Consider the following 25,144-nt stretch of genomic DNA (forward strand, 5'->3'; position numbering starts at 1 on the left):
TTGGTACACACGGACAGGCTCAAGGACTGGCCCACCTTCTCTTCCACAAAATTGTGCAGGGCTGGCACAGCCTTCTTTGCAAAGAAATGACGGCTTGGGACTCTCCACCTCGGCTCGGCACAAGCCATCAGTTCTCTGAAAGGTGCAGAGTCCACCACTTGAAAAGGGAGGGACTGCAGCACCAGCAACTTGGACAGGAGCACATTCAGCTTCTGCGCAGTTGAATGAGTGGGCGCATACTGTTGTCTCTTGGACATGGCTTCGCCGATGAATTGTAGGCAAAATGACTGACTAAATGTAGAAGGAGCAGGAGCATCTGGAGCGACAGAAGGAGGGTAAGACACACAGCTCCCTTCGGCTGTAGTGGTGGAGCCTTGGCTGGCTGAAAGAGGGAGAGGCGTGCCACTGGGTGATGCAGCAGGCTGGACCACTACATCGGAGCCACGGTTCTCCCTGACCACTTTATGGTGGTGCAGCATATGTTGATGCAGGGCCATGGTGCCAACATTGGGATCCTGGCCATGCTTCCCCTTCTGCCAACACATCTTGCATGTGGCTATGTTAACCTCCTCCGGATGCTTGAGGAAAAACTGCCACACTGCCGAGTAACTGATTTTCCCATCAACAGTCCGCACTAATTGACTGCTACTGCCGCCGTCTCCAGGAACCCCTGTTCCACTACCTCCCGGGAAGGTAGGATGCCGCAAAGCAGCAACCTGCAATCCTCTTCTCCTGATGATGATGAAGCCCCTTCTGCACCAGGCTCCCAACTGCGATCGTCTTCATCATCATCAAGTGTCTGCACGTCACTGATGTCCTCCTCAGGTTTCTCAACAATGTCTGCTTCAGGACCCTGAATGCTGGCAACACCACCTCTCACGTCACTCTCCTCATCACTACTTGCCCGCCTGGTGGAGGAAGCGGCGGATGTCACCTCCATTTGTTGGCCGGACAGAAGCTGCTGACTGTCCTCTATTAGATCATCTTCAGTGAATAGTGGAGCTGAACCAACAGCATAAGATTCTTCTGTATGGAAGGGAACAGCAATGGGAGGACAGGGACTGCTCCCAGGCCATGCCAACTGAGGGTTGTGTCTGAGGAACCCACCGACTGTTGACTGGGGGTACCAGAAGTTATTTGTGATGAAGTGGATGATCGTCTTAACCAGTCGATGACAGCAGATGGGTTGCTGGTCGGGACTTGACCGCTAGCTGATACTGGGAGCTAAGGCCTCTTGCTGCGACTCCTGCTGCCATTCACCCCTAGTCTGCTGCGACCTCGGCCTGCGCCTGATGAATTTAGTCCTCTGCCCCTCCTCTGTGCACTTCCTGCCACTTCATTGCCTGACATACTTAGTGCATATATGAGGGGAGTACAATATGCTTCACTACGTTAAAAACAGTATTTGTCTAGAAAAGCAGCATGTGTGTACTGTTGGCTGTCCTTTCACAGTATCTAGGCCCTTGACAGATGAACAGGTACAAAATAGTACACTACATATATGTAGTTATGTGTTATGCACTTATGCGATTCAGTACGCTTAAAAATACATATTTTGCACAACACCAGCAGTACACAACAGTGCTGCAGCACACAGTCGCTGTGTACTTAACCCAAAATTACACTCTCTCACAGACTATTAGGAATGGACTGTTGGGTATGTATTATACCATCTACAGACTAGTATAACCAGCAGACCTTTTGTTGTGGAACAAAGAGGGCAGAAAAATGCGCTACAGTACGCTTAAAAAAACACCAGCAGGTGATTACTTTTGCTTGCACTTTCACATTATCTAGGCCCTTGACAGATTGACAGGTACAAAATAGTAAACTACTTAGATGTACGATACCAAAAGAAAAAATTCCCACACAGTAGGTCCTACGCCACAAGACATAGATTAACGTATGAGGTATGCACTTATGGGGGCAGAAAAATGTGCTACACTAGGCTTAAAAAAGTATTGGAGTAAAACACTAGCCGGTGATTACTTTTGTCTGGACTTTCACAGTATCTAGGCCTTTGACAGATTAACAGTTACAAAACAGTACACTACTTAGATGTACATATATGGTATGCACTGATGAGGGCAGAAAAATGCGCTACAGTGTGCTTAAAAAAAACATTTTTTTTACACAACACCAGCAGTACACAACTGTGCTGGAGCACAAAAGCTGTGTACTGACCCAAAATTGCACTTTGTCAAAGACTATTAGGAATGGATTGCTGGGTATTATACCGTCTACAGACTATTATAACCAGCAGATGATTTGTTATTGAACAAAGACACAGAATTGCACTGAAAAATTATTCCTGCCTCCCCTGCTAAGGTTTATGAAGCTGAGGCAGTTTGTTGAAATGTATGAGGCAACACACAGCTTTCTACCCCTCTCTGTAATACAATGCTGTAGAAAGTGACTGGGAGGTTATTGGCTGCAGTAAAAATCCTTTTCAGTGGAAAAAAGCACTTGTCTCTGTCCACCAGAATGCTGATGTGAGGAGGTGAAACGCTGCTGGAAAAACCTTTTAGGTGTAACACACATACAGGCTGTCCATCCTCTCACTCTGCAGTGTAATGCATGAAGTGACTGGCCGCAATATGGCTGCCAATTATACAGGGGTGACTTGCTGCTGATAGGCTGCATCCTGTATGTGATTCAGGGTCATCCTGCCTTGCCTTCCCAGAGTTCCTTGGCCCATGTCCTCAAATGTAGATCCGCCATTTTAGATGCCCTGGAGCCTTGACCGGACCAAATGGAGTTTAATGAAGCGATTCACGCTATAGAATCGTGGCGATATTCTCATCTCTAGACACCACTACCCCAGGTGGCTAAATATGTGGCCTCTTTAATTAAAAAACCTCTAGACAAGGTTAACAGAAATAAATTACGGGCTGAATGCCCTCGGCCTATTCTTCCTCACAAGGCTGCATTTACTCCGGACATTGATCCGGTCGTGATCAAATACCTTCTTAAATCAGGAAAGCACCCAAAAAAGTGTATTGACAGATCATTTAAATCTGTTCAAGACAAAATGTTTGACCTCCTCGGTCCTCTTACCAAGATTATAAATATTTCAGAACAGGCAGCTACATCTGGTGAAACTGTAGACAGAAATTTTACGTGGTTGGGCTCAGAGCACCATGTGTATGCTAGGTAATGCAAATGCTGCAATTTGCACAGAATGTCGCAGATCAATACTTATGCGACTTGACTCTCTGCTTACTCATTTAGCTCCTAATGAACCAGGTCCTTCGGCTGAGGGATTTTTTGGGAATTCAGCAAGCAATATATTTTTTAGATCTTTAGTTTCAGTCTTCCAAAGCAATATATTCTTGGTCAAAAAGAAACATGGTGGTCACAGACTAGTCATAAATTTGAGAGTATTCAACGATCTCCTCAGATATCAACATTTCAAGATGGAAATTATCCATATCCTGAGGGACCTTTTACAACAAAATGATTGGTTGGTGAAAATTGACCTAAAGGACGCATACCTTACAGTCCCAATTCACCCTTCTTTCCATCATTATCTGCAATTTATTTGGAGGATTCAGAAATGGCAGTTTACATGCCTTCCATTCGGCCTATCATCGGCCCCATGGTGCTTCACGAAATTAATGAAGCCGGTTGTAGCCATTCTCAGAAGTCGAGGTGTTAGTCTGATCATATATCTAGATGACAAATTGATCATGGCTTCTTCCCTCCCTCTAATCCATCGCCATTTAGAATGGGCTCTATATCTGCTATCAGAATTGGGTTTTCTGATCAATTTCAAAAAGTCAGTATTAATCCCTCCCAAAGAAATGGAATTCTTAGGATTCCTAATAAATACTCAATCAGCTCTACTGAGCCTTCCCACCAGAAAATTGCATAAGATTATCAAGGAAATACGCTCTGCTCTTCCAAAACAAGTAATATACTTAAGAAGACTGGCTCGAATTGTAGGGTAACTTTCTTCTTCGATTCAAGCAATTTTCTCAGCACTCCTACATTACAGAGCCATACAAAGACTGAATTAGTGGCTTCACCATGTCCAGGACTGGATTGGAAAGACCATTTTCAACTCCAAACCAGACTTAGTGATAGAATCAGATGCAAGTCTCTCAAGCTGGGGTGCCAGATGCGGCCATCTGTCCACAGGAGGGAGATGGTCAGAGACCGAATCCTCCCTTCATATCAACTGCTTAAAATTGCTGGCCAGTTTTTTCGCTCTCAAGAGTTTTGCAAAAATCAGATCCAACTGTTGTATTCTACTTCGTTTAGACAATATCTCAGCGGTTCAATACATCAACCGTCTGGGAGGTCCCAAATCAAAGAAATTGGCAGAGATTGCTAGAGATTTTTGGCATTTCTGTTTAGACAAAAATATTATCCTGAAGACAGAATACATTCCGGGAATTTCCAATTCAGTGTCAGATTGGAATTCGCGTTACCTATCAGACTCCAGCGATTGGAAGCTAGATCCGATCATTTTTCAGAAGATCTGTTCTCTTTGGGGTCCTTTACAGATAGATCTTTTTGCCTCCCGCCTCAATCGTCAATTACCAATATCTTTCAGTTGCAGACGCGTTTCGCCATATCTGGCCTCAAGAGACTCTTTACACGTTTCCTCCTTTTTCCCTCATTCCAAGAGTTCTTCTTCAGACTTAGTCTCAGGAATTGACGATAGTGCTGATCACTTCATGTTGGCTGACCCAGACTTGATTCCCTAAAATTTTGGGAATGTCTTTAGATATTCCGAGAATCATTCCATCTTATTGGAGTCTTCTTCTCGATCCAGAAGAGGATTACCACCCTCTTCTTCTTTCGGATTACCTCTCTCTAGTGGCATGGCTGATTTTGGGTCAACAACAGCTGATCTAAAATTTCCACAATCAACCAGATCATCCTGGAAACTTTGGGCTAATTGGTGCTCACAACGGGATCTGGATCCCGTATACGCACCTTTACCCCACATCCTAAACTTTCTTTCGGATGCTTTTAATTAAGGTAAAGTTTATAGAACGATTAATGTTTATAGATCAGCTATATCTTCAGCTCATGATCCTATTGAGTCTATTCCAGTTGGCAAACATCCTCTTAGTTTCTCGTCTTATGAAAGACATTAGCTTTAGACGCCCTCCTTTACCTAAGTATAAACCCACTTGGGATGTATCTCTTTTGCTAAATCTTTTCAATTCTTGGAAGACAATGATGACCTAACTCTTAAGTTTCTATCTCTTAAACTAACCGTTTTACTATGTCTTATTTCCATTAAACGGATTTCTGATGTACAAGCCCTAGACATATCAAACAGACAATACTCTCTTCATGGAGTTCACTTTAACATTTCTCGTCGTACTAAGACGTTAGCTCGTTGGGTCAAACAGACCATGTCAAAAGCTGGCATAGATGTATCTGTATTTGGTGCACACTCCACTCGAAGTGCCATGTCGAGTAAAGCCATTCCGTCAAGAGGTTCCTTATCAGATATTCTTAAAGTGGCAGATTGGTCTTCCGTTTCTACCTTTAGAACTTTCTACTTCAGACCTCAATCTCACATTTTCATGTCTATATTACCTTCTAATGTGTAATGTTTCATTTTATAGCATATATTGTATCAGCTTTGAACTTGCAATGATAGGAGCCTCCCGTCTGATATAAAATTGGTGATTTTCCTACCATTGGCGATGGAAAATATTGATTTTATGAAAACGGAAGGTGAGTATCATCCCTCCCTTTAACCCATCCCTATACTATTTCTATTCATTTTCTTTTTCAGAATTCTAGATACAGATCCTGTGGATGCTAACTTCGAGAAAGATATTTTATTACCTTGTTCCTGAGATCATCTATTCAACTCTCTAAGTCTACGATCCTGATTAATTTCTGAAGGTTTGGATTATTGTATTCATGTTCCTGATTTGCATTTCGAAAAAGGAGGAGTCACTCAAGTTGGCAGTTTATATAGACTATGCTTGTTCCTGATTGGATACACCAGTTACTTATTTGCATACTGTTACCATGCAGATTTCAGTTTTTTTTCCTCTATATGTCTTCACTGATATATATTAAATGTTATTGCTATTTGAGCATTATAGGGGTACTCCGGTTGAAAACTTTTTTTTTTTTTTTTTTATCAACTGGTGCCAGAAAGTTAAACAGGTTTGTAAATTACTTCTATTAAAAAAATCTTAATCCTTCCAGTACTTATTAGCTGCTGAATACTACAGAGGAAATTCTTTTCTTTTTGGAACACAGTGCTCTCTGCTGACATCATGACCACAGTGCTTTCACCTGACATCTCTGTCCATTTTAGGAACTGTCCAGTGCAGCATGTGTTTTCTATGGGGATTTTTTCCTACTCTGGACAGTTCGTAAAATGGACAGAGGTGTCAGCAGAGAGCACTGTGGTCATGATGTCAGCAGAGAGCTCTGTGTTCCAAAAAGAAAATAATTTTCTCTGTAGTATTCAGCAACTAATAAGTAATGGAAGGATTAGGATTTTTTAATAGAAGTAATTTACAAATCTGTTTAACTTTCTGGCACCAGTTGTTTAAAAAAAAAAACTTTCCACTGGAGTACCCCTTTAAAGAGAGATTAATGCAATGATACTCACCTCCCATCTTTATAATATCAATATTTTCCGTCACCAAGGATAGGAAAATCACAAATTACAACAGACAACGGACACAAATGGATAACATAAATGTGCATCCATCATCCATAGACTTTAATGTTAAATTTATTATATCTGTTACTGCCTGCACCATCTTTCTTTCCGTCAAAATAACAACAGAATAGAAACATAACTGGTGCAAACATATGATAAAGAACTGTAAAACAATCCCATTGACATCAACAGGATCTTTTTGAATCTGTTAGAAAAAGTCAACAACGGATCTCACTAACGTGGACAACAGAACAGAGCCTGAAAGCAATGTAAACGAGCCCTAAAGTGTTAACTCACTGTTTTGTATTCTAACGCTATATTGCTCTGATTTTCTATTGCTAGGATTTATGTAAATATATCGGATGAAACACAATTTAAGATATATCTTTTTTTGACAGGCATATCCCTTGAAAACACTTTCTAAAAAGCAGCCGACTGTTTTGATCGTTTGTGGTTCAGAGCAGAATGGTGCTATTGGCCTGGTTTGTGCTCGAAATCTGCGTGCATTTGTAAGTGATCTTCCAAATCAGTAAACGCATATTATTTACATTTATCCACCCATTCAGTAAGGTAGTGGTGAAAAAGGTTATCAACCAGTTCCTTTTTTAAACTAATATGTTTTCATGGCAATATTTTTTCATTGATGTATCATGTAGGGAAGAAAATGGTGTGTACTCACAATCAGATTCTAGTTCCAAGATTGGGATGTAATGTATCCATTCATAGGGGGAGATTTATCAAAACCTGTCAGGAGGAAAAGTTGCTGAGTTGCCCATAGCAACCAATCAGATTGCTTCTTTCCTTTCTAGACCTCTGCAAAATGAAAGAAGTGATCTGATTGGTTGCTGTGGACAGGCTTTGATAAATCTCCCCCATAGAGACAATGTAGAAAAGACCTATAGGATATATTTATAGTTGCTGTACATTATGTATCATCTGAAAAACTAATGGAGCTCAACAGAGTTTTATGAAACTATTGGTGATAACTTTATAATAAAATTATATTCTAAGGCTAATGTATGCCCTTAGTATACCTAATCATGGGGCATATGCAGGTGCAAAAATAACAGCAATAACAGCAAAATGACACAAACCTAGAAACGCTTTGGCTTCACTCAAAGAAGCATTCTGGCAAAAAAATCACCAGCAATATGCTTACAGTGTAACTTGGTTCATGCCAGCTCAGTTGCACCCATACATAGAGAGCCATGTCATGTAACCACTTCTCCAGTGAATGTTTTCCTGTGTAAAGTGCAGTGCCACAAGACCCTTCCTCTTTTGCTAAGCCAGAGGCATCACGGAAATGTTGCTGTATTAGGACAGTAGTATCTGACAGAAGTAAGGAATGTAGATGGCAGACAACCCCTAAAGGACACTTCAATTGAAACAGGTATATACAATGCATACAGAAGAGACTCAACATTAGGCTATATTAAGTGCCTGTTACACTAAATGCGAAGAAAATGTCAGAGTGCTTCTTTAAGTATTTATTTTTTTATAAAAGTTTAATCTTGAAATTACCAACACATTTATCAATAGGGAACTCTTACCCCATTTTCCAAAGCATAGAAACATGTTGATCCATTATGGAATGTTCTAACAAAGAGTAGTTATCTTCCCTATGAACTAGGATTGAAAAGGGGTTTATATAAGAGCATAAGCAGACTGCAGTTACCTGAGGATGCCCAACTTTCACTCTTCCACATACCTCTGGGAGTTTCAGAGTCCCTGTGACATCACTGTGTGCATTAATGTTTTACTATATTATTATCCATTAAATATATCATAATGCTTATTAACTCTGTCATATGATATCACTGTGTGTTTATTGTCTGTGGACTGATGCATTGTTGTGTGAATTCTACTTGTATTATAATACAGGGTTCTAACTAGAGGTGAGCAAATTTTTTAAAAATTTGATTCGGCCGATCTGCCCAATTCTCTGAAAAAATCTGGTTCGGTCCAAATTTCTTTGTGGGGAATCACTATTAAAAATGGCTAATTCTGGCCCACAGAGAGCCTCAATAGGGGTGTAGAACACTTTGCCTTGCCCTAACACGCATAGGGAGTGTTCTGTGTTAGTGAAATAATACTGCTATTGACGTGCAGATTTGAGGCCTCGCTATTAGAATCACTGTCGCAGAGTGGCACAATGACAGAGCCTGGAGGTGGCATCAATATGAGGAGACCATATAGTGGCTGAATGACAGAGCCTGGAGGTGGTGGCAGCATGAGGAGACCATATAGTGGCTGAATGACACAACCTGGAGTTGGCGGCAGCATGAGGAGACCATATAGTGGCTGAATGACCCAGCCTGGAGGTGGCAACAGCCTGACAAGACCATAGGTCCTCACAATTGAAAAGATTAAAAATATTTTTTCTCATTTAAATTGAAGATTTCAAATAGATGAACGTAAAAAGTTTTATTTAATGTGCCAGCAGCATGAGGAGACCACATGAAGGCACAGTGACACAGCCTGGAGGTGGCAGCAGGAGGAGACCATTTAGAGGCTGACTGACACAGCTTGGAGTTGGCAGCAGCATGAGTAGACCATAAGGTGGCAGAATGAGACAGCCTGGAGCTGGCATCAGCATGAGGGGAACATATGGTGGCAGAATGAGACAGCTTGGAGCTGGCATCAGCATGAGGAGAACATATGGTGGCAGAATGAGAGTGCCTGGAGCTGGCATCAGTATGAGGAGAACATATGGTGGCAGTATGAGACAGCCTTGAGCTGGCATCAGCATGAGGAGAACATATGGTGGCAGAATGAGACAGCCTGGAGCTGGCATAAGCATGATGAGAACATATGGTGGCAGAATGAGACAGCCTGGAGCTGGCATCAGCAGGAGGAGAACATATGGTGGCAGTATGAGACAATCTGGAGGTGGCAGCAGCAACATTAGGAGTCCTGGAAGAGACCCTGTGACAGAGTGGGGCGGTGGGTGGAAATACCTCTACCCAGTGATGAAGGTGGGGGGAAAAAAAGGAAAACTTGGCATCAGATGTGTGGCATCAGGCAGGTGGCAGGTTTAGAATAGTAGCTGAGGCAGGTAGGCATAAGAAACAGTCTCTTTTGTAAAAGTGTTAGTGTGCACAAGTAAGTATTGGGGATATGCATTACGTAAAACTTAACTTTGAATATTCTTAGGATAAAATATATGTGCACATTTTTTTTTATTTAACAAAAGGAAAGGTGTGCAAAAAAACACCATGTTCCACCTACACTATCAAGTATTAATGTGATGCAAAGACCTCTAAAAGGTGGAAGGGAGCAATGTATGGTCCATTTTAACCAGTGGTGGTAAAAACTTGTAAGGCCCCACTCTCGCACTATTAATTCCTTTCTTAGCAAGTGTTTCTTGCCCTAAAAAGGGCAGCCCCACACAGGAACCTCTCCCTCTTCCCACCTACCAACACTGCAATTTCCCAGGGTTTTTAGGTGGAAAAAGGGAGAGGATCCCGTGTGGGGCCACCCTTCTTAAGGCGAGTAACACTTTCCTTGAAAAGGAAGAGTGGCCCCACACAGGAAACTCTCCCTATTTCCACCTAAAAACCCTGGGAAATTGCAGTGTTTGTAGGTGGAAAGAGGGAGAGGTACCTGGGTGGGGCCGCCCTTTTTAGGGCTAGTAACACTTGCCAAGAAGGGAATTAATAATGCGAGAGAAGGGCCTTACAGGGGAAGTTTTTACCCCCACCGGATACAATCGACCATACTTTGTTCCCTTCCACCTTTTAGAGGTCTTTGCATCACATCAATACTTGGTGGTGTAGGTGGCACGTGGAGTTTTTTGCACACTTTTCCTTTTCTTAGATATAAAAAAAATTAGGGTTCATATTTTTTATCCTAAGAAAAGTTACGTTTTAGCTAATGCATGTCCTCAATACTTACTTGTGGTCTGATGCGGAGGAATTTCTGTAACTGGAGAGCAGCACTTTAAATATGTTTTGCACTATCCATATTTGTGAAATGTTGGTGTGGCACCATAGTCAATCTACTCTGATGCATCAGGCATTGGTGGGTGGAAATTCTGGCTGATCCATGCCTGATTCATCTTCACAAAGGTCAGTCTCTCCACATTTTTCGTGGTGAGACAAGTTCTCTTTGCGGTTACTATGGCCCCGCCGCACTAAACACCTGCTATGATGGCACACTACTGGCCGGGCAGGACAGCTTTTCAGGGGAAACTGTGCTAGTTGCAGCCACAAATCAAGTTTGGCTGCCCAGAAGTCCAGCGGATATTCAGAGTGTGTTGGCAGGGTCATGTCAAGTTATGCCACCACATGTGGTAGTCCTGCTCCAGGTCTATCTGCTGCTGATGAGTTGCTTCACTATGCGGGTTAAGAAAGCTACTCATCAGCAACTGTAGACTCAGGCTGCTGCTGATGGAGCTGGTAATGCTCCTGTCACCTACCCCCCCCCCCCCCAAGCAACCATGGTAGTGGAAGCAGAGGGCCCCCCACCCGAGCCAGACCTGCGAGAGGATGGATGATGGCACAGATAGGCATCGGCCAACTGACTGCATAGGATGTCTCTGTAGTAGGTCAGTTTGCCCTCCCTCTCAGTGGGTGTAACAAAAGGCCCCCATTTTGTGCCGGTAGCGAGGGTCCAATAAGGTGGAGAGCCAGAAGTCATCCTGTTGCCGAATGGTGACAATTCAGCAGTCACTACGCAAGCAAGTGAGCATGCATCGTGCCATTTGTACAAGTGACTCAAAGGGACTCCCTGCCTCCATCTCCACTGCATACTGCCAGTGTGTGTCTTGGTCCTCCGTCTCATCTTCCTCATAACACTCTAGCTCCTCTTCCTCTCCTGTCAAATGACTATAAAAACTTGCCATTTCGCGAAACCTAAACTGTGCTCCAGTGTCCCTCTTCCCCTCCTCTTCCAGTTCAGCCCCCACAGGGCTTATGTGACCGTGAGATGTAGGCATCGTCGTTCCTGTAATCCTGGAAACTGACTAATAATGTGGCTTCCTCAAAGGGCCCTAGCAAATGGCAGGTGTCACGTATGAGCTGCCACTGATTGACATTGAAGTTCCACAAGGGGAGTTCCCCTATCAAGAAATCGGTGATGGCTTTTCTCTGTTCGTATAGTCGGTCCAACATATGGAGGGTGGAATTCCATTGTGTGGAAACGTCGCAAATCAGACTATGTTGGGGGATACCGTTCTGACGCTGCAGCTCAAGGAGGGTGTGCTTTGCGGTGTACGAGAGTGGCTGAAGTGCATGCAAAGTTTCCTTCCCATTGTTAGGATATCTTGCAGATGGGGCAAACACTTCAGGAACCGCTTGACAACCAGATTGAACACATGGGCCATGCAGGGTGCATGGCTCAGCCTTCCTTGTTGCAGCGCTGTCTGTCACCATGGTACCCATTTCCAGTTTTCGTGGAGTAAGCCATGATTCGATTTTTTGATGAATGACTTTTAACAGTTCCTCCCCTGTGTGAATCCCTTTGCCAAGGCAAATCATGTGAAGAACAGCATTACACCGCCTTGCCCTGCACAAATGGTATGCTGGAGGGGCACTGAGACTTGTCTGTGCAGTGGAGGCTGAGGACACGGTGGAGGATGAGGAGGCAGAGTCACACACTGTCACAGGACTAATGGCCTGAGAGCGTGGAGATGGAAGCGGCGTGACCTGTCCAAGTTACTGTTGGGGCTGTGAAGGAACTACATTTACCCAATGGGCCGTAGAAGACATGTATTGTTTCTGACCGAAGTAACAGCTCCACACATCGGCGCTGCTTCTCAGCAGGAAGGTAAGGAGCTGTCCTGAAGTACATTGGTTTTTACATTTGACAAAAGGGGAGGTTTGTTATCATGTCAAAATCATCATGCTATATTTTGATTGGTTATTTGAGTATTGTATCTGTATATATTAGCATATTAAGCATTCATTTATTTCACTTATTGTTGCCCTCTCCCTATTCTACCAGAAAATTCTGTGTGTATTCATCCTTCTGCATAGTCTCTTTCTTCAGATAATTTGTCTCTAAACTTCTAACTCCTTCTTTATCTTGCTTCTCTTGGCCTCATCTCAAGGTCTTCATCTTAGTTACAAGAAAATAGCAAGCTGATATATAGGTTAAGGGTAGGTAGCAAATATATTTCTGCAGCATTAGCAATGGCATATAAGTATTACTATATTGATCAGTCATCAGAATCATTTTAATCAATTTCGACACCACTAGGTGATGCAGCAGGCTGGACCACAACATCGGAGCCACGGTTCTCCCAGGCCGCTTTATGGTGACGCTGCATATGTTGAAGCAGGGCCGTGGTGCCGGATGCTTGATGAAAAACCACTATGCCACTATGCAGAGTAGCTAATTTTCCCACCAACAGTCCACACTGATTGACTGCTATTGCCTCTGTCTCCAGAAACTCCTGTTCCACTACCTCCCGGGAAGATAGGCAGCTGCGAAGCATATGGTCTACCCCGGGCATGTTTGGCTCCAGACTTTCCACTTCTGCCACCATGCTGACTGCCAACCATGCTACCACCCTGCTGGCTCAGCTGCTGTCTCACTGGCAACCTGCAACCCTCTTATTCTGATGATGATGAAGCCCCTTCTGCACCCGTCTCGCAAGTGCGATCGGCTTCATCATCTTCCATTTGTGTCTGCACGTCACTGATGTCCTCCTCATGTTCCTCAACAGTGTCTGCTTCAGGATCCTGAATGCTCACAACACCACCTCCCACACCACTCTCCTCATCACTACTTGCCCGCCGAGCGGAGGAAGCGGCAGATGTCTCCTTCACTTCTTGACTGGGCAGTAGCTTCTGACTGTCCTCTACTAGATCATCCTCACTAAATAGTGGAGCTGGACCCACAGCATACGATACTTCTGTGGGGGAGGGAACAGCATAGGACAGAGGCAATGGGAGGACAGGGATTGTTCCCGGGCCATGACAACTGAGGGTTGTGTCTGAGGAACCCACCGACTGTTGACTGGGGGTATCAGATGTCACTTGTGATGAAGTGGATGACCGAGTTAACCAATCGATGACGGCAGATGGGTTGCTGGTCGAGAGACGACCGCTAGCTGATATCAGGAGCTCAGGCCTCTCGCTGCGACTCCTGCTGCCACTCTCCCCTAGTCTGCTGCGACCTCTGCCTGCACCTGATGAATTTAGGCCTCTGCCATTCTTCTGTGCATGTCCTGACACTTCTCTGCCTGACATAATTAGTGCGTATATGAGGGGAGGACAATACGCTCCACTATGCTGTCTACAACACCAGCAGGTGTGTACTTTTGGCTGGCCTTTCACAGTAACTAGGCTCTTAGGACTATAACAGGAACAAAATTGTACACCACGTAGATGTAAGTACGTGGTATGCACTTATGAGGGGAATACAATACGCTCCACTACACTTAAAACAGTATTTGTCTAAAACACCAGCAGGTGTGTACTTTTGGCTGGCCTTTCACAGTAACTAGGCCCTTAAAGGGGTACTCCTGTGGTTAAGATTTTTGCCTATATTGCATCTTCTTTTAATGTTCATGTTTTTTGCAATTGACATGTATTATATATTTGTGTAGCATGTGTCTTTTTTTCTTATCTGTTTGTGGGCCAGGAAGTTCTGTAGTTCTGTGTTGGATCTCTGACTGTTGTCCACAGGTTAGGAGTAGGCTGTAGACAAGATGTCATGTTTTTTGTTTTCTCTGTTCTTTCAAAACTGCATGACAGAGATAGGCCACGCCCCCTCATCTCCCCCTCCAGGTGGTCACAGGTGTGCATGAGAGCAAGAAGCTCCTACACAGCTCCTCATCTCCCTTCCCCCTGCTCTGTCTTGTGAGGACGCAGGTCTGCACTGAAAGAAGACAGAGAAGATGTGTGTGAAGGGGAGGAAGTGTTATGTGAAGGGGAGGATAACAATGTGCATGGGCTGGGGATGTATAGACTGCAGGGAAATAGATCTCCAGCTGTCTTAAAACTACAACTCCCAGCATGCCTGGACAGACTTTGGGCATGCTGGGAGTTGTAGTTTTGCAACAGCTGGAGGCACACTGGTTGGGAAACACTGTCCTAGCCTATTCAGCATACACATCATGTTACACCAGTGTTTCCAAACCAGTGTGCCTCCAGCTGTTGTAAAACTACAACTCCCAGCATTCCCTGACAGCATTTGAGCATGCTGGGAGTTGTAGTTTTGCAACAGCTGGAGGTACACTGATTGGGAAACACTGGCCTAGCCTATTCAGTATATTACAAACAAAGTGCATTGTTTCCTAACCAGGGTGTCTTCAGCTGTATCAAAACTACAACTTCCAGCATGCCCAGACAGCTTTTGGCTGTCTGGGCATGCTGGTAGTAGTAGTTTTGCAACACCTGGAGGCACCCTGGTTGGGAAACACTGGTGTACGCCCTATAGAGGTGTGGTGAACTACAACCCCCAGGAGACTACAGAGGCAGCATTCTGGTGTTGTACCACAGGCTGAAGACTCCTGAATGACACATGCTGGGAGTTGTAGTCCCTTTTGTGTGTGTATGACAGTGTATCCCAACCAAGGCTGATAATATTAGTGTGCTGTGTATAAGGGAGCTGACCCGGAAAAATAGTAGGGTGGGTAAAGGGCGGAACAAAAAAAAGGAGCCGCCCCAAACCAGCAAGGCATGTGGCATGCTGGGATTTGTAGTTTTCAGCACAGCAAGAAACAGGAAATGGAAGCAAAGATAGGAAAACAAAGTGGGGGATAAAAAGACAACAAAGAACGGAAATAGAGTTGCCTAAACAACAAGAATAGAAATGAAACAAAACAAATAGGGTAAGTCAAAAATGGAAAAACACGTTGACCACCGGAGAACCCCCTTTAAGAATTTAACAGGAACAAAATCAAACATCAGCTATGTACGCACAGGTTACACTTAATAGAGGACAATACGCTTCACTACTCAACCAGTATTGGGCACTAATAGTAGGTGATTATGGGTTTTAGTGCTCTGCTCACCCTAACTGTCTGGCTACTATTAGCTTTTCAGTTGTTGTACACATCAGCGCTGCAGCACACATTTGCTGTGTAGTACACCCAAAATTGCAATTTCTCTCTCAATCTCTCACCCTTCCCTATCAGTGCTTTTAGGCTGGATTTGGGCTTGAGGTGAATCGCTGCATTAGAAATGCTTTTCTGTGCAACACAAACTGCTCTCTGTCCCTCTCTCTCCAATGCCTCAAGATGGCTGCCGATTATATAGGGCTGTGACATCACAGGGGTTGCTGGACGCTGATAGGCTGCATGCTGCATGTGATTCCGGGTCATCCCGCCTACCCAGCTTGCCGCCTTCCCAGATTTCCTTGCCCCATGTCCTGACATGTGGAGCCGCCATCCTATATGGCCTGGAGCCTGTACCGCAATAAATGGAGTTTAATGAAGTGATTTGTGCGATGGAATCGCGGTGATATTCGTATAAGTTGCGAAGCTAATTTTTCCTGAAATTCGTAATGAATTAGGATTTGTCAGATTCGATTCGCTCATCCCTAGTTATGACCTCACTGTGGTTATTAACAGTGATTAGTGAATCAACCCGATACACCGGGTTATAGTACGGGTGAACAAAGAGACTGATGCGAGGTCTTGGACGCAGGTCACCTGAGTGCTCAGTAGGCACGAGCGCTCCTCCAGCTGGCGGGCCTGCCTCAAAGCGCAAGTCAGCACTGGAAGAGGGGGACCTTCGGGGGGATTGAGGCTCTGGACTGCAGGTAGGTATAGCAGTCTGACACCCCGCATCAGTCTCCTCTTCACCCGCACTATAACTCGATGTATCAGGTTATAGTGCGGGTGAACGGGTGACTGTTTTCCTTTAAGAAAGCCTATTACAAATTTAGCTTTATCCAAGTAATGATTGACAGACACTGAACCAGTAGGAACTGTTGGGAATTCTGAGCTGTCAGTAAATGAAATGATGCAGCTATAAAAATGTTAGACATTCAAAGTGACATGGAGATCTCAGTATGTATCCAGCACAGACAGACTATATAAGAATGCAGTAGAAGGAGCACAAAGATCAGTTACATGGATATACTGGCAGCCTCTACCAAACATTTCCAGTAGTGTTGAGCGTGAATAATCGAAATGCTAATTTTTACCGTGAATATCTGCACTACGCAACTTCGCGAACATTTAAAATATAATGATATATATTCGTAATGACGAATATTTGTATTCTTTTTCCGAATATGCGAATATATATGTGAATATGCAAATGTTCACAAATATCGGCACTTCCAGTCAGAGGACACTGATCCCTCCCTTCTTTTAAGTGAAAGATATAATCGTGCATGTGCACTATGTGAATTTTATTACGACTTTTCGCATGTGGAAAAAAAACAGCGCATATGCGAATTTTTGGAACATAGGATGAATATTTGTCAACATATTCGCAAAATATTGCAAATTCGAATATGGCCCCTGTCGCTTATCACTAATTTCCAGACAAGAAACCCACTAGTTTCCTATTGGACTGGCTTACTGCAAACATACTGGCCCACATTTATCATTGTAGGTGTAAGTATTTTTTTACACCTTTTGTTTGTGTGCTGTAGGAGAACCAAATTTATTAAATGGTCACAGAGCATTTGATAAATTTTGTGCAGGTCACATTTTCTGAAATTTCTCTCTTCACATACACCAAAAAGTTATGCCAGGTCTGGGATGGTGTAGTTTAAGACATAAATATCAGTCCACGGCATACGCTGAATTGAAAAGCGTGTACTGCTACTCCAAAACATCTGGAATGACTAAAATATTCTACCACCAAAAGGCGCAAAATAAGATACAGTGCACCAAAATAGCGCCTTTTGTACTGAGAAAAAAAGGTGTAAACTCATTGATAAATGTCGGCCATTTTGTTTTAAGGCCTTTTACATCCCTTGTAGGAAGAATATGTTCTGTATGACATCTCATTCTAATTTTTACAGCTCTACTTTTTTATTCTGACTATATCACTTACCTAAAGAATTCAATAATATAAGTCACTCTGTTTACTGAAATAGTGAAGCAACCATTCTTGGCACAATATGAGTGATATGAAACTCTCCACACACCTGAGGTTTCAGGGAGCAGATGCAGTCATCACGGGATGCCAGCTGGGAGATTTTGTATTGTGCATCTAGTCCAGTATTGCACTCTACCATACCCTGAGGAATTCATTTTTTTCCCACTAAATAATTTACTTCTAAAGGGGCATTAAGGTTCATGTTTAAAACCTAGTCACATAGTCATTGCCTCTGCAGATTGTGTGGAATTTTCTCCTCATATTACACTTGACCTTAATAGTTACGACTTGTTGAACTGTTATGCCTGCTGTAGACATTACAGTGTCACAGATCATGTTGTTTTTTACTTTGCTTAACTAAGAATGAATGGTACTGGAATTTGTGATTCGAGCATTTGGCATCTGAGCTGTAGCTCAGAAAAAGAAAATTCCTTCCCATCACATGATTCTGACTCATGTCTAGTTTATCCAGTAGCAAGATACATGGTAAATGTATACAAATGGAGAAAATGTATGTGCTTATTCAGCACCTGGTTTTTTTTCCACATAGTAAGGAATTAATAGTAATTGTGTCCTGTGGGCAAATATGTTCTAAATTTTAATTTTTATTTTGTTAGATTGAGTTGATTCAGATGAATCCATAGAATTACAATTGAGAGGCTTTGTTAAAAAGAAAAGTTTAATACAAAAAGTTAAAATTCTAGTAAACATTAAACAATAATAAGACTGTTCACACTACTGTAAAGTCCGTTCCTTGTTCTTATTTACTCATTATAAGTCGATGGGAGTTATTAGGATCTTTTAGCTCCCATTACACAATGGATTCATCATAACTGTGCTAGCTCCCGTAATAATGGAATCTACAACACTAGTGGTAACAAAACTTTAATAGCCTTATCAACAGATACAATGTATTGAGTAATTAAAGCACAATGCAATATATTGTAAAGCATTGTGGAATTATAAACCATATAGAGAAAACTGACAATGCAATGTTCACTAAAACAATACAAAGCGAAAATAGGAAAATAATAAATCACATCTCTAGCAATCACCTATTATTTTATTCTTCTGATGAGACGTTCCTCAGTAAAATAGTAGTGTGCTTTATGGCAGTCCACAGGTGATGTCTTTACTGGAACTGCTCCTGCTTGTAAAAACTTTAGAGAATGCAAACTTTAGAGAATTGACAGCTTCAGAATATAGTCCACCAAAGTATGTTATAAAAATATAGTGCTTCCTTTTATATTTACTTATTTATTCTATATTTTATTTCATTCTAATCCCACACTATGTCATGTAAAATCACTGGATCTCCTTTGAAGGTGCTGGCTAGACCAAAGAAATTGGAATTGAACTGTGGCAGGATTTTAATCCCTGAATTTTTGAGCATTTTGAGTTTACATTGTCATTTCTTAAACAACACTCTCTTTCTTATCTTAAGCCACACTGCTTTTTGAGAATGTCAAAAAAGTGCCTACAAAGTGTCTAAATTGCATAGTTACATGGCTCAAGCCATGTAAGAGTTGTTTGCACAAGTTGTGCCATAATTCTGTTGCATTTGCAATAGGAAATCTAGAACACTTTGTGTGATCCATTAACAGTTGCTGATGGGGTGGAGAAAAGTCATAATACTAAGTAATAGAGATGAGCGAACTTACAGTAAATTCGATTCGTCACAAACTTCTCGGCTCAGCAGTTGATGACTTTTCCTGCGTAAATTAGTTCAGCCTTCAGGTGCTCCGGTGGGCTGGAAAAGGTGGATACATTCCTAGGAAAGAGTCTCCTAGAACTGTATCCACCTTTTCCAGCCCACCGGAGCACCCGAAAGCTGAACTAATTTATGCAGGAAAAGTCATCAACTGCCGAGCTGAGAAGTTTGTGAGGAATCGAATTTACTGTAAGTTCGCTCATCTCTACTAAGTAACTTAAGTGACACGTGATCATGTGATGCAACGTTCCCTTCAATAGTGTGTCTCGGCTTGCAGCCAGAGAACTCTGATCGTGATCAATGATACTGTAGAACCAAATTACAACAATTTCTGAACAATTTCTATTTTTATTTGCTGCACAGATTGGTTATACTGTAGCATTTTATCTACTGTAACATTTTATCTAAAAAAAAAAAAAAAAAAAAAAAAGATGATTAGCATATATATATAATAAATAATATTCCTATACCAATAATAGCTATGTACATAGCAATTTTGTACCTCTGTGACTCACAGTGACCTTTTATCTAACTCTGCCTGAAAAAATACTTTGTTAACTTTTTAGGAGGACAGGAAACAAGACACCATTGGCAGCTACAATAAAGCATCAGTCAAAAAGGCATACCAAAACATATCCATATTTTCATCTGTTTACTGTTATATCCTTAAGGTTTTGTTACCATATTCAAAAGTTATTTAAAATTTTCTCTGTTGAAAAATAACTGAAAAAGCAGACGCACTAACTGGCAAATGTCTCTGTAGACACAACATTCCTGTCTAACCTGTCAGTGGTCTGGAAATGCTATATTGCTGGATGTTATTCCAGTATTATGTTATGATGAAAATGTAGAGTGTAATATGTGTCATAACTAATAATGTAAATAACACAAATAGGTAAATGGAGATCAAATGCATTCAAGAAAATGTTTGAAAACAAATAAGGCAATCAGTGGCAGGCAAAGTAAAACCCTAATACTGTATCTGATAAAGTATTGTGAATCCACTTGTAATAGTTTTATTATGAGTTTGCCACAGTTTTCAGAAAACTGCAAAAAAAACTGTGCAGTAATATTGTGACCTCATCTTTTATTCTGTATCTTTAACCCCTTAAGGACTGAGCCCTTTTTCACCTTAATCAACTTAATCTTTTTTCTTTTAAATCAACTGGTGGCAGAAAGTTAAACATATTTGTAAATTACTTCTATTAAAAAAATCTTATTAGTACTTATTAGCTGCTGAATACTACAGAGGAAATTCCTTTCTTTTTGGAACACTGATGACATCACGAGCACAGGGCTCTCTGCTGACATCTATGTCCATTTTAGCAACCATGCATAGCAGATGTATGCTAAGGGCACCATGGGGGCTCAGTGGTTAGCACTGCTGCCTTGCAGTGCTGGGGACTTGGGTTCAAATCCCACTAAGGACAACAATAAATAAAGCGTTGTTATTATTATAATAACATCAGCAGAGAGAACTGTGCTCGTGATGTCATCAGAGAGCATTCCAAAAGGAAAAGTATTTCCTCTGTAGTATTCAGCAGCTAATAAGTACAGGAAGGATAAAGATTTTTTAATAGAAGTAATTTACAAATATGTTTAACTTTCTGCCATCAGTTGATTTAAAAGAAAAAAGATTTTCACCGGAGTTCCCCTTTAAGGCCATTTTTTGCAAATCTGACCACTGTCACTTTAAACATTAATAACTCTGGAATGCTTTTAGTTATCATTCTGATTCCGAGATTGTTTTTTTGTGACATATTCTACTTTAACATAGTGGTAACATTTTGTGGTAACTTGCATCCGTTCTTGGTGAAAAATCCCCAAATTTGATGAAAAATTTGAAAATTTTGCATTTTTCTAACTTAGAAGCTCTCTGCTTGTAAGGAAAATGGATATTCCAAATAATTTTTTTATTCACATTTCCAATATGTCTACTTTATGTTTGCATCATAAAATTGATGTGTTTTTACTTTTGGAAGACACCAGAGGGCTTCAAAGTTCCGCAGCAATTTTCCAATTTTTCACAACATTTTGAAACTCGCTTTTTTTCAGGGACCAGTTCAGGTTTTGAAAGGTCTTCATATTAGAAATACCCCACAAATGACCCCATTATAAAAACTGCACCCCCCAAAGTATTCAAAATGACATTCAGTAAGCGTTTTAACCCTTTAGGGGTTTAACAGGAATAGCAGCAAAGTGAATGAGAAAATTCACAATCTTCATTTTTTACACTCGCATGTTCTTGTAGACCCAATTTTTTAATTTTTGCAAGGGGTAAAAAGGAGAAAATTTTTATTTGTATTTGAAACCAAATTTCTTTCGAGTAAGCACATACCTCATATGTCTATGTTAATTGTTCGGCGGGCGCAGTAGAGGGCTCAGAAGGGAAGGAGCGACAAATGGTTTTTGGGGGGCATGTCACCTTTAGGAAGCCCCTATAGTGCCAGAACAGCAAAAAAAAAACATGGCATACCATTTTGGAAACTAGACCCCTCAGGGAACATAATAAGGGGTAAAGTAAACCTTAATACCCCACAGATGATTCACGACTTTTGCATATGTAAAAAAAAAATTATGTAAAATAATAAAATTTTTACCTAAAATGCTTGGTTTCCCAAAAGTTTTATATTTTTAAAAAGGGTAATAGCAGAAAATACCCCCCAAAATTTGAAGCCCAATTTCTCCTGATTCAGAAAACACCCCATATGGGGGTGAAAAGTGCTCTGCTGGCGCACTACAGGTCTCAGAAGAGAAGGAGTCACATTTGGCTTTTTTTAAGGAAATTTTGCTCTGGGGGCATGCCGCATTTAGGAAGCCCCTATGGTGCCAGGACAGCAAAAAAAAAAAAACCACATGGCAACCATTTTGGAAACTAGACCCTTCGGGGAACGTAACAAGGGGTAAAGTGAACCTTAATACCCCACAGGGGTTTCACAAGTTTTGCATATGTAAAAAAAAATTTTTTTTTACCTAAAGTGCTTGGTTTCCCAAAAAATTTACATTTTTACAAAGGGTTAAAGCAGAAAATACCCTCCAGAATTTGAAGCCCAATTTCTCCCGATTCAGAAAGCACCCCATATAGGGGTGAAAAGTGCTCTGCTGGCGCACTACAGGTCTCAGAAGAGAAGGAGTCACATTTGGCTTTTTGAAAGCAAATTTTGCTTTGGGGGCATGCCGCATTTAGGAAGCCCCTATGGTGCCAAAACAGCAAAAAAAAAAAAATCACATGGCATACTATTTTGGAAACTAGACCCCTCGGGGAACTTAACAAGGGGTTAAGTGAACCTTAATAACCCATAGGCGTTTCACGACTTTTGCAAAATTAAAAAACATTTTTTTTTTCTTCTTTTCCCAAAAATTTTACATTTTTAAAAAGGGTAAAAGCAGAAAATACCCCCCAAAATATGTAACACAATTTCTCCTGAGTACGGCGATACCCCATATGTGTCCCTAAACTGTTGCCTTGAAATACGACAGGGCTCCAAAGTGAGAGCGCCATGCGCATTTGAGGCCTAAATTAGAGATTGCATAGGGGTGGACATAGGGGAATTCTACGCCAGTGACTCCCAAACAGGGTGCCTCCAGCTGTTGTAAAACACCCAGCATGCCTGGACAGTCAGTGGCTCTCTGGTAATACTGGGAGTAGTTGTTTTGCAACAGCTGGAGGCTCCGTTTTAGAAACAGTGGCGTACCAGACGTTTTTCATTTTTATTGGGGAGGGGAGGGGGGCTGTGTAGGGGTATGTGTATATGTAGTGGTGTTTTTTACTTTTTATTTTATTTTTGTGTTAGTGTAGTGTAGTGTTTTTAGGGTACAGTCGCACGGGCGGGGGTTCACAGTAGTTTCTCGCTGGCAGTTTGAGCTGCGGCAGAAAATTTGCCGCAGCTCAAACTTGCAGCCCGATACTTACTGTAAACCTCCGCCCATGTGAGTGTACCCTGTACATTCACATGGGGGGGAACATCCAGCTGTTGCAAAAATTCAACTCCCAGTATGCGCTGACAGACTGTACATGCTGAGAGTTTTAGTTTTGCAACAGCTGTAGGCACACTGGTTATGTATCACTGAGTTTGTGACCTTACTCAGTGTTTAAAAACCAGTGTGCCTTCAGCTGTTGCAAAACTACAACTCCCAGAATGTACGGTGCATGGTGTAAGGTGACTAATGGGAGTTGTAGTTTGCAACAGCTGGAGGCACACCGGTCGTGAAACACTGAGTTAGGTAAAAAAAAACTGAGTTTCACAACCAGTGTGCCTTCAGCTGTTGCAAAACTACCACTCTCAGCAGTCACCGACAGCCAATGGGCATGCTGGGAGTTGTAGTTATGCAACCAGCAGATGCACCACTACAACTCCCAGCATGCACTTTAGCTGTTTGTGCAAGCTGGGAGTTGTAGTTATACAACAGCTGAAGGTACACTTTTCCATAGAAAAAATGTGCCTCCAGCTGTTGCAAAACCATAAGTCCCAGCATGCCCATAAGGGAATGCTGGGAGTTGTGGTGGTCTGCCTTCTGCTGTTGCATAACTACAGCTTCCAGCATGCCCTTTTTGCATGCTGGGAGCTGTTGCTAAGCAACAGCAGGAGGCTGTCACAATATGTCTACTTTATGTTTGCATCATAAAATTGACGTGTTTTTACTTTTGGAAGACACCAGAGGGCTTCAACGGTCAGCAGCAATTTTCCGATTTTTCACAAAATTTTCAAACTCAGTATTTTTCAGGGACCAGTTCAGGTTTGAAGTGGATTTGAAGGGTCTTCATATTAGAAATACCCCATAAATGACCCCATTATAAAAACTACACCCCCCAAAGTATTCAAAATGACATTCAGTCAGCGTTTTAACCCTTTAGGTGTTTCACAGGAATAGCAGCAAAGTGAAGGAGAAAATTCACAATCTTAATTTTTTACACTTACATGTTCTTGTAGACCAAATTTTTTAATTTTTACAAGGGGTAAAAGGACAAAATTTTTACTTGTTTTTGTAGCCCAATTTCTCTCGAGTAAGCACATACCTCATATGTCTATGTAAAGTGTTCGGCGGGCACAGTAGAGGGCTCAGAAGCGAAGGAGCGACAAGGGGATTTTGGAGAGTACGTTTTTCTGAAATGGTTTTTGGGGGGCATGTTACATTTAGGAAGCCCTTATGGTGCCAGAACAGCAAAAAAAAACCACATGGCATACCATTTTGGAAACTAGACCCCTCGGGGAATGTAACAAGGGATAAAGTGAACCTTAATACCCCACAGGTGTTTCACGACTTTTGCAAATGTAAAAAAAAAAAAAAATTTTACCTAAAATGCTTGTTTTCCCAAAAATTTTTTATTTTTAAAAAGGGTAATAGCAGAAAATACCCCTAAAAATTTGAAGCCCAATTTCTCCCAATTCAGAAAACACCCCATATGGGGGTGAAAAGTGCTCTGCTGGCGCACTACAGGTCTCGGAAGAGAACGAGTCACATTTGGCTTTTTGAAAGCAAATTTTGCTCTGGGGGCATGCCGCATTTAGGAAGCCCCTATGGTGCCAGGACAGCAAAAAAAAACCCACATGGCATACCATTTTGGAAACTAGACCCCTCGGGGAACTTAACAAGGGGTTAAGTGAACCTTTATACCTCACAGGTGTTTCACGACTTTTGCATATGTAAAAAAAATATATATTTTTTACCTAAAATGCTTGTTTTCCCCAAAATTTTACATTTTTAAAAAGGGTAAAAGCAGAAAATACCCCCCAAAATTTGTAACACAATTTCTCCCGAGTACGGCGATACCCC

The 25,144-nt window shown here is 41.8% G+C and overlaps 1 protein-coding gene across 1 annotated transcript in view; it reads left to right on the forward strand.

Moving 5' to 3' along the window:
- YJEFN3 (YjeF N-terminal domain containing 3) overlaps window positions 1-25,144 on the forward strand; it is a 358,474-nt gene that overhangs the window by 118,614 nt on the left and 214,716 nt on the right. The window contains exon 3 of the mRNA XM_056518218.1: window positions 7,051-7,161. Within this exon, the coding sequence (XP_056374193.1) occupies window positions 7,051-7,161 (111 nt within the window). The remainder of the gene's footprint in view (window positions 1-7,050; window positions 7,162-25,144) is intronic.

This window comes from Hyla sarda, chromosome 1, assembly GCF_029499605.1.
Source record: "Hyla sarda isolate aHylSar1 chromosome 1, aHylSar1.hap1, whole genome shotgun sequence".
Lineage (NCBI taxonomy): Eukaryota > Metazoa > Chordata > Amphibia > Anura > Hylidae > Hyla > Hyla sarda.